The 14,380-nt window shown below is 44.1% G+C and overlaps 1 protein-coding gene across 2 annotated transcripts in view; it reads left to right on the forward strand.

Moving 5' to 3' along the window:
• The window catches only part of BARX2 (BARX homeobox 2), a 65,002-nt gene that overhangs the window by 39,471 nt on the left and 11,151 nt on the right, over positions 1–14,380 (forward strand). Inside the window, exons 2-3 of one of the 2 annotated variants that reach the window (XM_036930287.2) lie at positions 10,592–10,633; positions 11,667–11,967. In XM_036930287.2, the coding sequence (XP_036786182.1) occupies positions 10,592–10,633; positions 11,667–11,967 (343 nt within the window). The remainder of the gene's footprint in view (positions 1–10,591; positions 10,634–11,666; positions 11,968–14,380) is intronic. The other variant, XM_036930288.2, reaches the window with a different exon arrangement.

Consider the following 14,380-nt stretch of genomic DNA (forward strand, 5'->3'; position numbering starts at 1 on the left):
ACTGGGTTGCAGAGTTAAAGAGTTAACTATAAAAATAAAAAGTAGACCACACAAAGGAGGGTAATAAGTGGGGCCAAGCAGTGCTCAGCATTTTGGCGGATCTTGCCCAAAAAGGCAGTACAGTGACATGGACATAACATTCATCTTCACCTCTAGAGGTCTGGGCTCTGGTCCTAGATCAGACACAGACTTCCTCTGTGACTTTGTTTAATACTGTCTGCTTCACTCATCAAAGGCTAGGTTAGAAAAAAATAATCTCGGTGTTCTGTTATTCAGTGTGTCATTTGCTATAAATCACATAGCTCAAAGTCTTAATTGTGCATGGTGAGATGTGTGCAAAGATAGTCTTTTGCCTTTAGTAGTTACAATCTGGATCACCTATGGGGATATCAGATGAGTAAATAGTTTATCACTGTACTGCCTTGTGAACTGAGAAGATTTAGTAGTGTTGGAGAAGGTTACATATGTATATTAATATATATTAATATTCTTGTTCTTGGCACACATGTTTAATTCAGCTATTATTCAGTTGATATCTTGTACAAAATATGGGAAGTACACTATGGGAGACGGGTATAAGGCAGAAACTTTACAATCAAGTTGAGAAATGTAAGAAAGACACACAGTATCTGAGTGTGGTAATTGCTTATAAAACTATGGTATGTTAAAAGGTACCTTAAAAATCATCTAACTCCCTCATTTACAGAAGAGGAAAATTGAGAGCAAGAGAGAGCTCATGTGGACTGCAAGCAGGCTCAGTGTCATTGCTGGGGGTAGAGTGGGATCTTCATAGACTCAGGCTCAGTGCAGAGAAGGCAAAGGTCTTCCTGCAGGAGGGAGCAAATGTTTTTGATCCTGGTTGGCCAGTTGCATAACCGTGGTTCACATGATTCATGCTGACTGTGTAGTAGAATCTTATGGCTGTTATTACTACCATTATCCTTTATTACTGTTTTCCCTTATTACCTGCAAGAGTAAGACTCAAACACGAGGAAATATTGATCTCTGCTGTATAAATTTTCTCCTACTGTTGGATACACTGGCTGCCGTTTGATCTTAAAGGTGGAGTAAAATAGAAGGGGAGAGGAACTCATTCATTCTACCCAAAGGTCCTTCCATCAGATACAGAGCTTCTCTTTCCTCCTCTCTTTCATGGGGTACATTTCTCCAAAGTTTGAGTCCTTTTTGCAGTGTAGTTCTGTGTCCCCTGACCTCATTAGCTGCATAACCTTAAAGGTATGCTTTTATCAAAAAACAAGGGCATACCAGGAAAAGGAGATGTAACCACAGAAATGATATGACCGCCTGCATGCTTCTGAGACCTCCTGATGAAAATGCCTGTAAACGCCATCATGGCAAAGGGAAATATCCTGATCACTGACGTTTTGTAGGCCTTACCAGACACTGGTTTGTTTAAAGTGCTCCGGTTTAATGACTCACCTCCTTGTTGCAGCAGAGAACTCTTCCCACTTGTCCCGCTCAGTGGAACCAGTTTCAACATCAGAATTTCTTTAGGTATTCTTCAGTAAGGCCCAAATGCCATTTCAACTTGTGTTCTTTTGTTTTGTTTAAAAACATTTTTTTACTGTTAGTGTTTGGCAAATTCGTATACTTTCAGTTCTTCCTTCTTATTCTCTACTCACCTCTGACTGAAGAATCTCAGTTAACGTCATCCTTCAGGGGCATCCTGACAGTCTGTGCTTGGTGAAATCCTTCTGCCAAATGCTCCTTATAGCATCTGAATTACTTCTTCTTAACTGTATGCTATCCTGGCCAGACTGTAAACTGGGCAAAGACCTGGTCTGCCTGGGGTACCATTTTATCCTCAGTTCTTGGCACGGTGTCTAAGCTAGGTATTCCATAATTCATTAAATTGCATTCAGATGTTATTCTTTGATATTCCACTTTGTTTCTAATCTTTGCAACTAAAGGCAAGCTGTAGAGAGCATATTTAAACCAGGATTAGAATGCATAGGAGAGGAAGGAAATGGAACTGGATTTAGAAAATTGCATTTTGGCATGAGATGTTTAGAGTTTGGCAGATGATTCTCCCTCTGGGTAATCAGGAGTTGCCTGTGGACCTATGGGGCCACTTACAGAAAGGTAATCTCCTTTTTGGTTTTTCCAGAAACTTTTTTCAGTGCCTTGGCATTATGCACATTTTCCCAGCCTGCCTGGGGGAGATTCCTATACCATGGAGGTAGGTCTGGAAGTATCAGATAAGGGGGGGAATGTTTCCAAACTAATGTCAAAAGATTTCCTAGTGAGTAACCTGGCTGAAAGTTGATCATTCTTGAAATTCTCCTTGGCCACTTTCATTGGCTCTGTGCTACTTGGTCCGGAGGCCACCAGGTCTGTCTTGTTTGTTGGTTCTATTTCCTTTTCCTGCCCCATTGATGAAGGTGGAGCCCAATGCCGAGGCCTCCATTCTCTGTTCTTAAGCCTTTTCCTCTTGGGCAATGAAGTCTAATTTCAGTCCTCGGACTCTGGGTCTGTGTAAAATCTGCACTCCAGTCTCACAGCCCTTCTGGGGAGCTCTAGTTGTATACTGTCCCTGTCTGTTAGGTGTCCCTACATGGGTTTCCAATTGTTACCTCAAGCTAGGTGAGCTTCCATAAGCCTTTTCAACCAAAATATTCTCACACAGCAGAGGGGCTCCAGTTCTAGCAGTTGCTCCTGGAGTCTTTGAGTCTTCCCACACCTTCTCTGTGTCTGCCCCTCCACTCCTGCCCCGAGCTAGTGGCTTTCCAGATCTGGTGGCTCTTTGATGGCACATCTGGGATCCATTCCTTCCTTTATTTCATAACCCAGCTTCTCCTCTTTTTGTGACTAGAACACAGCATTCTGTCCTGAACTCTTATGGTTCTTAGGCTATCCAGCATTTACTACATGCTTGTTTTCCTATTTACCCTTTGTTTTAACATGTCATTTCCCCATTTATTAGTGTTCTGAGGGCAGAGATGAGGCATGGTTCTCTTCCTGTTTCTAGCAGAACAGGGCTGAGGTGCTGTTTGGTAGATTCATCGTTGATGGTGACAGTGAACCAGAGGATTCCTCCTGGTCAGATTCTGTCCAGGTGACACTAGAACCTTCATTAGATATTGTGAAGCAAAAGGATGAATTACATCAGCACAAGAGAGCAGGGTTGTGAATTCTTAGTGAAGAGAGGCATCTCTAAAATACAGGAAATTAGTGCATTTTGAGTGTTTGAAAAAAGTAGTGCCTTTTTTGGGTGTGTTCCTTCTTTGTTTAAAGATATTTTTTCATAGTCATTATCCAATATTATCCTTCAGCAGCCTTATGGAGAAATATTATTATTGCCATCTTACAGAAGAGAAAACAGAAGCTTGAAAGTATGGTTTCACCGGGGTGCTAGAGCCCAAAGGTGTCAGAGCCACATCTGCAGTCCTAATCGAGTTCAGGTAAAATCAGTTCCAGTAAGGCATGCAGTTAAACACCAGGAAGATGCACTTTTTTATTTTTGTCCTAAGGAAGTTCTCAGTTTAGTGAGAAATAGAAGGGTAAACAAGTTAACTCTTACTACAAGGTGCGAATAAGTAAGGGTGAATAAGGATACAAACAAAATGCGTGGGTGCACAAAGATAGGGGTAATTAATTAGGTCTTTGTGCTAAACAACAGCTGCTCCGGGAAGCTTTCCATCAGTGAGTGATTATGAGGTATGGCTGGAAACAGGTGTGGGTGGGTGTAGAAAACCATCACCAGGAGGAGAAAGACAATGCCATCTCCGGTGTGTTTTTCAGTTGCGGGAGATGGGGAACAGTGAAGGCTAGAGGGTGGCTGATGACCACATTTGGGTGATATGACAGCCTAGGCAGCGTGGGAAGGTCCCCAAACTTGTCTACTTGGGCTGTGAATGGCTTTCACTTAGCTCCCAGTGTAGCCTGGTGATTCCATGGATGCCTACAGTTTTGGTGACACTGTGGTAAGACTGAGCTTGTCTCTGCAAAATCAAGAATCTGAAAAGATGGCATGATGCAGTCAGCCTACTGGAGTTGCTCTGATGTCCTCTTCTTATTTTCCAAACTTCCTTCATTTTTCTAAAATCCCAAGATACTTTCTTCCTATTCCCTTTATGTTTTTCAACCTTTGTGAACCTTCTTAAAGTTTTATTTAGCTAGATGCTTATTCCAGAGTTTACATTATGGTAGGCTCATATGGATTTCAGAATAAATTTACTTTATATGTTTCTAATTTATTTGCACTTAACGCATCAAAATGCTCCCTTTTTTCTAATGATGTAGGTAGCTCATAGCTAAGGCATTTTGCCAGCTGTTGAGCTGGCCTCTTAAATCTAAGATAAATTCTAGGCGAAATAAGCAGGCCAAGAGAGGCAACAAAGGGCCAGGTAGTTTATTTGAACGCAAATTCCCGGGTGATGTTCTGCGGTCTGGCTATCACAGGCCGGGGAAGTCACACTCAGCAGGGCAGGCAGTGAGTTTTTAAAGAAGGTAGGGGGAGGCAGAGCTTGGATTTACATCAGTGCAAGGATTGGCTAGCTTAGGGCACATTTTTCAGGTTGGGAGGGGGCAGCAGCTGGGGACTTCGGCACGTCATCAGTGTTTGACGTGCTCACCCCTCCCCACAGTGCCTTCAACCTTACATTCCAGCCTTTTGGTCATAATGGGCGATGACTTGCTACTTCTGGCTGACAAGGGGCATCGTGGGGGAGGGTTTCATAGCTTGTAGTTACATTGCTCTGACTGCAAATATCTTGCCTTGCTTTCTCCAGAGGCTCTCACTTTATTCTGTCTAAGCTTATGGTCTCTGTCTCATTTTCTCCTCTACAGATAGAGACTCTATCTGCTGCCAGGGAAAAGGAGCGATGACCGCTCCGGCTGCTTCATGCTGAGAAGGAGCGCAGTAAAGGGTGCAGCTAGGTTTTTATCACTGGTCAGTTGCGAGGGCCTCAGAAGGTTGGCACTTCTATTCTGGAAGAACAAACTTGATGAGATTAAGAATGCATGGCTGAATATGAGAACTAGAATTATGAAGAGTTTAATTGAGAATTATAGCTAGGTATCATGGGGAAACTAAAATTCTGGATCGAGTTTACATCTCAATGACTAGTATTAGGATTTAGTATAGATAAGACTGCATTATTGAAACAAGATAAATTCTAGCCGAAATAAGCAGGCCAAGAGAGGCAACAAAGGGCCAGGTAGTTTATTTGAACGCAAATTCTTGGGTGATGTTCCGTGGTCTGGCTATCACAAGCCGGGGAAGTCACACTCAGCAGGGCAGGCAGCGAGTTTTTAAAGAAGGTAGGGGGAGGCAGAGCTTAGATTTACAGCAGTGCAAAGATTGGCTAGCTTAAGGCACATTTTTCAAGTTGAGAGGGGGCAGCATTGAGGACTTTAGCACATCATCAGTGTCAGACTTGCTCACCCCTCCCCCCAGTGCCTTCAACCTTACTTACATTAAAACATTCTCTCTTTTTTTTTAGTCACACAAAGCCACAACCTGTAAAGGGTACGTCTATTTCATTAGCTCTTGCTGGCCTAGAACCTTAGTGTATCACAAAGTTAAAAGACCACTCAGAGCCTCTTGGTATTTCCTTCCCCCCACTGTCCTCTTCTTTCCCATGCTTACATGTTATCCTTATAGACACACAACACGGTACTTTCAGCTCAGCCTTTCCTTAGCCCATTTCAACATAAGACAGGGCATATTAATTTAAACCACCCCATACCTGCTTTCTCTGAGGGTTTTTAGAAATTGATTTTGGTTCCATCTGTGTCCCAACTCCATCCTTCTTTGCCAACAATTACCCCAGGAAGGGCTGTGCTCTGAAGCAGTCCTCTGAAGCTGTTCTGTGTGTGAAGTTTTTATACAGGTGTGCAAACCCAAGGTAATTAATTCTAGAGTCTTTAGAATTGATAGCTTTAAGGGGTATCTGGCCAGGTTAGCCCTTCCACCGATCTCCCTTAGCTCTCTTGTTGCTGTCAGTCTCAGTGCATATGTATCTATGAGGGCATTTGAAGACCTCCATTTGGCAATTCTGGCAAATCCACTGGCAGATTCTGGGATTGCTGAAATCGCATATCAGTGTACAGATGACAAGAAGATACACAGGCCTAGTTCCTAAGTCTGCTTTCTTGATAAGAAAACTCATCCACTTTAATTAAGCTCACTCACTGGGAGGAAAGAAAAGAGAGCTAATTGTAATTTGAGTGTTCACTGGGTTCTTCAAATACATCAGTGCATTTAATCCACACAGTTATCTGCAGGGGAGAATTATTATTAGCCCTACTGTATAGAAGAGGAAATTGAACCAAAGAAAGTACTGGTAACCTGCTCAAGATCACTCCATGACTCAGAACTGGAGGTCGTATTCTTTGCCCAACCCAGAATTACCAGTGAATTTGTAGGCATGTGAACCAATGGGAAGAATTCGGTGTGGATGATTTTATGTGTTTTTCCCAGGAAACTCGGCTGAGCTTCCCAGTTGCTCCGCTGAGTCTCTCAGGTTATCTGAATGTATCTGTGCCCACGTCTTGTGTGTGTTTGCTGCCTGTGTCCCTCCGAAGCTTTCTGCGGGTATATAGGTCACACATTCCTGGAACATAAATCAGTCGAGCAGGCAGCTTAGAGATTCTTATCCGCTTAGACCTTTGGCCCTTACTTGAGTCAAGCGGAAATGTGGGTGTGGCGAGTCAATATGGGGACTGGAATGCTGGAGGAATGGAGAAGCCCACAGGAGGTGTGTAGGACAAGAACTGTTCTTCGGGCATTCTGCTCTGAAGTTCAATTACAGCTGCAGCTGGAGAGGACTGACTTTTGCCGTGAAGGAGGACTTACACTGAGATGTGTGCCTGGAATTGGCAACCCTGGACTCTGCCTGTGGCTGGCCCTCGCACATTCACATGCATGAGTTTTACGGGTGGTTTTCAGCATCAGTGTGACGGCTACTCAGTTTAACCTACAAATGCTAATCTCCCTTAACTCCCTGGGATGTCCCAAGGCCTCAGCCTACCGGTAATGTACTCAGGTTTTCTCATCCAACAACAGATCTTCAAAATGGCCAGCCATTTAGCAGGGAATGATTTCTAGGTATACAATACACAAGGTTATGTGATAACCACCCTACAGCAAAACACTGGTTAGGGGGATCGGTCAAAGGAAAACAACTATTAGGAAATGCATTCATTGAGGTCATGTTTACACTCCTTTTGTCAACGAAGAATGTGTTTGCTTAAACAGTGACTTTGCTTTGCTAGTCATTACTCCCTCTCAGTAGCAGATAATGTGCTTGAATTTCACAAGTGTATGTAATGATCCAGTGTGGCAGGCAGCTGTCTTCAGTCAGCATTTCCACATAGTGATAATTCTCAGGAAAAGAGAAAGATGTGCTTAATACATAGCATTATACATGATCTGCCTTCTCAGGAACCCCTAATGTGTGCATTAATTTATCATTTTCCTGCTATTTTTAAAACCGAAATTGGACTTTCAGCCAAAATATAAATATATGGCTGGATGATCTCACAGTACCTTTGTGAGAATATGAAATGAGAGTGTGCAAGTGCTTTGGGAAATTAGAGCCATGGGCCAAGGCTGTTTTGTTGGAAATCAGGTCATATATTAAAACAAGAAAAGACAGCAACCAGCTGGCAAAAGTATGTTTTGTTTCATTTTGCTCCCCTTTGGTTTGCTTTGCAGGAGTCTCAGTACTTTGTAGCACATACATTACCTACCCTGACTTCTTTTCCAGCCATCTTGTTCCCTCCTAATCTCAGAGATACATATCAAATACCAAAAACTCAACATAGGTCCTCACTGCAATTATATTTATTTATAATGGAGGTCCTCCTGAAATTGCCAGACATTTATCAGCGTCATAGTGACTCTGTGTGTGCCTCCAGTGTCAGCCAGGGGCTCTCAGCCACTGGGGTAGAGTGCAATTTTGTCACTGAATTTGCATCAGAGCACTGAGTCAAAATTCCTGAAACTCTAGACTTTGGTGAAGGAAGTTGCCGTAAATCATTATCATTCATCAGAAGTTGTTTTTTTTTTTTAATGAGAGTTTCCAGTAGGTTTAAACTTTATGGAATCAAATTGCATACATCTCAAAAGCCATGTAAAAATAACAGCAATGCCTTTCAACCTCCAGAGGACAGGATCATCAAAAGAACAGTCTTTCCCTAAATTAACCTGTAAGGTTAGTGTAATTCTAGTCAAATTTTTAGTTGGATTTGCTTTTTAGAGAGCAAACACACCTACCATGTGTAATAGCAACCTGTCAAACACAGAAATCTTGGTTTCCCACCTGATCCTGCTCTTTGCCCTTCTTACGAATGGCACCATCATTCCTCTAGTTGCTAAGGCCAAAACCCCAGACATCACGTGGCAGCTTTCTCTCTCTCAGACCCGACTCAGTCCTTCACAAGTTTTCAGCTGTAACTGTAAAGCACACCCTGACTGATGACTCTCGCTACCACAGGTGCTGCCCCTCTGGCCCACACCACAGTCTAGAGTATTGCCTCACCTCCTAAATTACGTCTCTGCTTCCATGTCTACTCCTACAGGCAGTCTTCCTCCACACACTAGCTCTAAGGATTTTAAAGACATAGATCATGTCCTTCTCCAGTTCAAATCTCACCGATGGCTTTTTCTCATGTTATGAGTAAAATTCAAGGTCTTTGCCCAAGGCTATGCATCATGCCCAACCCTACATATCAGACTGCAGCAGATTTCTCCAGATTTGTATTTCGTGGGACTCTCCTCCCTGCTCACTCTGCCTTTTTGCTATTCTTTGAACACAAGCTCATTCCCACTATGGGCTTTGCATGAGCTGGTTCTCTGCCTGGGGTGCTTCCCTGTATTTCCTCAAGGTTATCCTCTCCATTGAGTCACTTACCTGCTGAAATGTCCCCTTTCCCACAGAGGCTTTGCCATGACTTCCCTCCTAAAATACCTGCCCTCCTCCTTACCTGCCCCATCTTCACAATTGACTGCATTCTTTTTTCTTCATAGAATATATCACTACCTGGCATTAGATATCTACTTGTTTTTTGCTGTCCACCCCCCGACCCCCAACCAAAATGTAAGCTCCACAAAGGAAGGATTTTATATTATTCTCTGCTATATCCCCAGCTTCTCGAACGAAGTACAGCCTATAGTAGATGCTCCATAAACGTTTATGGCAGGATCGCTTCCAGGATTAGGTTAATACATGTAGATTCCTTTCACCCTAGTTTACTTCCACTCCTCCAGAGGCAATTGCTGTGAATAGTTTGGTGACCACATTCCTGGACTTTAAAAAAGTGTATTTATAAATGCAGATGCGCATAAATATTTTTTTAGTATTATGCAAATTGTTTTATGCCTTTATTTTCTCTCAATAATGTTTTAGATATTTTCCCATCTAAGTTTATATATAGTCTGTGTATCAGTTTATATACATCTTTTTAATAGTTACATTGTAGTCCATTCTGTAAATGTACCACAATTTATTTAATCACTTTCCTATTGATATGGAGGTTATTTCCCCTTTTTCACTATTATAAACAAGGCTGCAGTGAATATACTTGGACATAAATCTTTGTGCACGTGGACACATTGGTCTTAAATTATAGAATTGCCTGGTCAATAACTTGGTAGATTTGCTTAGTTTTATCTTCAAAGAGACAATACTGTTTTACACTCACCAACAATACATGAGTGCCCGTTTCCTCATGTCCTTGCCAACACTAGATATTACCACCTCCAAAATATTTTTCAATGTTACACAAAAAAAATATCTAACTCTCTTACAAAAGAGAAAGCTGAAACTCTGGTGATTAAAAGCCTTATTGACAGGTAACTAGTCACTTTCTGCATCGGTAAGTCCCGAGTTTCTACATTATAAACTAGCCTCATCAATAAAGACAGTGCCTTTGAAAGAAATGGCAGAATTAAAGGAGTAAAGTGATTTGAGGTGAGAAACATCTTATGTCTGTATAAGAAGCTTTCAGATACTTTTTTTCAAGAAGTGGCATTTCATAACGTATACGAGGAGATCCAAAACCACCAGCGCAGGTATCCTAATTTTCTTCCTATAAAATATCATTCCCAGGTGATTTTGTTTTTCCTTAAAAAGAATCCCACAGCCAAAAGCCTCAAGTATTAGCCTTGGTTGGCAAGTTCACGAAAGTCATAGCCCTTGGTGATTTATTCTTTAATAGCTGTGGTTTCTGCTGGGGAGGTGGGGGTGGGGGGGCTCACTAGAAGCTGTTGAAGAACAAGTGAAGTTATCTGTTTTAATAACTGATCGGGGTCCAAAACAGAAGCGTGGGAGTGAAAAAGAGGAGATGTGCCAACCGGGGGAGGGAGCGAGAATACAAGGAGCACATGGGGCTTCTGTGACTTTGAGGGGTTTACGCCCAGAACTAGTGCCAGGGCTGCTTAGCTCTGACATTGCTCTTGCAGGGGGTTGTCAGGACTGGGGCCGAGTCCCACAGGGCAGCCCCTGGGGCTTCTCTCTTATCAACAGCTATCAAGATGGGCTTGGGATGAGAGGTACTTTTGTGGCATAAATATATTAAAATTTGAAGAATTCTTTTAAATTATGTGCTTTTCCTCACTCTACAGATGACAAAACTGAGGCCCAGAGATATAAAATGATTTACAAAGGTAAATGATCATGACATTTGAAACTTGATACCATTGAATCATGAAAGGGAAGAACTCTTTGACTTGAGATTTGAAGGCATAACAGATTCTTGGACAGAAAAGTACTTCTAAAGTAGGAATGGCATCTATATTAGGTTTGTCACTGTACCCCCACCTCCCATGCCCGTGGCAGACACTGTTACTCAACCTCAGCTCTCTTGTCTCAGCCAAGCTCTGACCCAGCCCGATAATCCTCCTTAACACAGTGCTGTAGGCAGCCAGTCATTAATGGATCTGAGTTTTTGTGTAAATTAAAAGCTCTTTGCTCCGATCTTATGAATAATGTATCTATGTGTGATTTATGAGGTTGTGATAAGAGTGCTAGACTTTTAGCCAGAAGAACTTGGTTTGAGTCCTGAATATTTTTGTTCCTAGCTTTATGATCTTAGGCAAGTCACTTCACTTTTCTGGGACTATTTCCTTGTTTCTGAAGTAAAGGAGTTGAGTTAAAAAATCTTTACGCATCCTTCCATCTCTGCAAAATGTTAGGACTCAAGGTATATAGACCTCTCACAAGGAATTAATAGTTACACAACCATATCCGTATATTTTTATGAAGACATAGGTGATTCTCAGCAAGTTTGCATACTACATGTCTGTTTTGTGTTTCCTAAGTATGTGTTCCTTGCTTTTTATGACTGCTTCTTTTCATCTGCTCAGTCCCATGGGCCCATATCTCTGAAACCAGAATTTAGGGGGTTAAGAGGGAGAGAGAAGAGAAAGGTTCACTTAAAACCAGAGGAATTGCAGGACCCTTTGGCTGGCTGTGGAGGGCTCGAATGCTCATATACCAGGGCAAGCAAATCTGCACGTTTCCTGCCCACTCAGCAGTTATAGGTCTCGAGTTGTTTATTCTTCCTCTTCTGCCATTTGTACCTCCTTCTAATCACAAGCCCCCCAAGTCAGACCCGTCTCAGCAAGTGATCCTCTGAGGGTGCTCAGCCTCCTTCCACCCCTGCTCCTCATGTGACCTGCCTCCCTGTTTGTCTTCCAGGCCCCACTTCCCTCCGGGCATATCCCCTCCTCTCGGTGATCACCCGACAGCCCGCAGTCATCTCCCACCTGGTCCCTGCCACCCCAGGAATTGCCCAGGCACTGCCCCACCACCCAGCTGCCGAGGCTGCCTCCACTGAGGCCCCGGGGGCTGAGGTTCTGGGCAGCAGCGAGTCGGAGACGGAGCAGCCGACGCCCCGGCAGAAGAAGCCCCGCCGGAGCCGTACCATCTTCACCGAGCTTCAGCTCATGGGCCTAGAGAAGAAATTTCAGAAGCAGAAGTACTTGTCTACCCCAGACAGGTGAGGACTGTCCGCAGGTCAGGCCCTTGAGAAGGGGAGACTCCTTTGCCCTTGGTGGGGATGTGTGGCTGCGAGGCCTGTATCCTCGACGCCGTAGCAGGAATCTGTTCCTTGGCTCGTGTGACTTCGGCCTTGGTTCAGCAGAGCCCAGCCCACGTGAACTCATCACGCTTAATCCCCAGGAGCCTGCCTGTGGCTCAATTTATACTCCTCACTGTACCGTCATACTTAAACTCTGGTCCAGCATAACAAGCAAGGTGAAGCTTAGTAAATGGTTGCCCAGGCTCTCAGCTGGGAAATGGTTGGTTTCTAAAGCCGCTTACATGTATGGTCAGATGCTGTGGGACTCCCATCTGGAACTGGGGTCCATGGTCTTCTCAGTCTTCTCTCTACTGCCCACCTCCCAGCGGGCCCAGTCAGCTGGCCTGGCTCTTGTGTGGAAAGGGCTGGATTGATTCAGTGGAGGGGCTGTCTGATGTCCTGGCAAATATGTGGCTATTAAGTCAGAACACTTGGCTGATACTGAGGAGGGCCTGGATGAGTGTCCCTTCTTCAAATGCCTTTGAGATCCAGATGAGAAAGGCTGTGACCCCTGCTTTACCCGGAGGTCCCAACACCTCACCCCCTTTCTTTACTTTTTTATCTTAACTGCAAAATAGGTCAGAGTGTGTGTCTTACTTTGTTCCTTCAAACTCACTGTAGAGATGGTTAAGCTAATGGTGTGATTCTATCTATTGGGAGGATTTTCTGGGTCTGTTTTCTCTGTTGACCTTAGTCCTGTTAAAGAGAAAGGGAAGAAACTCAAATGCGTCTCTTAAGCTGTTCAGTAGAGGTGTGATAAAAATTTATGTGTGTGAGATAAATTTAGGTGTGAGAGTGGAGTCTGCAAATCACTGACCCAAAGGTAATTTGTCTGCCGATTCAGTCACCTGAGAGTTCATCAGGTGTTTGTGGAGGGTCTTCTGTGTGCCAGGCACTGGGGCAGGGATTACAGTTCCAGTAAGTAGTAGACAAGCTTCCTGCTCTGGAGGAGGTGGTGCAGAAGGAAACTGCAGCAATCACTACAGCACAGTGTGCTGGGTGCTGGTGCCAGGATGTGGCCCAGGGCCATAGGAGCACAGGGATGTTGCCAAGTGCGTCAGATGGGGTTAGGGAAGGCTTCACAGAGGGGGCAACATTTAAGAAGAGCTTTGATTCCAGGAGAGAGCAGGCATTCCACAGAGGGAATGCCACACAGAAGCACAGAGGCATGTCTCACTGGGCATGTTGGGGGAACTGGCAAGGGCTTGGGGAATCGCCGACTTAAGTTATGAGTTGGGGTGTGGTGGGGGGATGAGGCTGCAGAGGTGAGGAGAGCTCAGTTTGGGAAGGACCTTGTAGGTGTGGCCAAAGAATGCGGACTTTGTTGATTATGCTGTGAGCAGCCATTAAGAGCTGGAAGGGACATGGCCCGATTCACAATCGAGACTCCTCGCTTTGGTGGCACCATAAGTGATCAATATGAGAGAGAAGAAATGGTGCATGGAAACCAGTTAGGAGAGAGCCCCAGGACCATTGCTGAAGATCTGAATTGAGGGGGAGACAGTGGGAACAGAGAGGAGAAAATGACTGGAGACAAATGGACAGAATTGACGTTGGCATGAGGAAAAGTGAAGAATTGAGAATTGTGTGGTTCCTGGATTGGGCCACCAGCTAACAAGGAATGCCATTAAATAAAGTTAAAGGCACAGGACAGAGTGGGTTTGGTGGGGGAAGAGTACATTGTGCTGTGGACATGAGCATTTGGGGTGCCTTCGGGGGGGACAATGTAGACAGCTCTGTGAATTAGGGATTGACAATTGGGATCTCGAGTTATTAAATGACTTTGGATGCTCCCAGCCTACAATGGAGAGCCTCATGAACGTGGGTAGCCAGATGAAGTGGGCACCGTTATTTTTGAATTGTGCGGTGGTATGCCAAAAGTGCTTCAACATGCAAGGGTAAAATCTAGACTTATTTTCTAGAAGTCAGAGAATTTTTAACAGAAATGTTAATTCCTAGTAAGCCTGCTGGGGCTTCCTGAGACCTGCCCAGACACCTCTCAGGTAACCTACACAGGATTGAGTCACTTGCCCGGGGAGGAGGACACCATGTGGCTGGCATGGAAGCGGCCTCCTTAACCCGCCCTTTGGGATGTTCCTCACCTCCATACCTACGTGACCAGGGCCATGCCACTCCCTCCTCCCACAGCTCTCTCCCTCCTTCTCTTTGTTTGTTTCTCCAGTTTCCTAGGTGACCACAATTAAGTGAAAATGCAGGGAAGTGAGAATTTGTAACGGTGGCAGGTAATGAGAGAAAGCTGATGACAGTGAAGTGTGTTTCTGTGGCCAGAGTGAGTCAAGGGTGCATTTTTCCCAAGTGAGCTAACCATTTA

This window comes from Manis pentadactyla, chromosome 13, assembly GCF_030020395.1.
Source record: "Manis pentadactyla isolate mManPen7 chromosome 13, mManPen7.hap1, whole genome shotgun sequence".
Lineage (NCBI taxonomy): Eukaryota > Metazoa > Chordata > Mammalia > Pholidota > Manidae > Manis > Manis pentadactyla.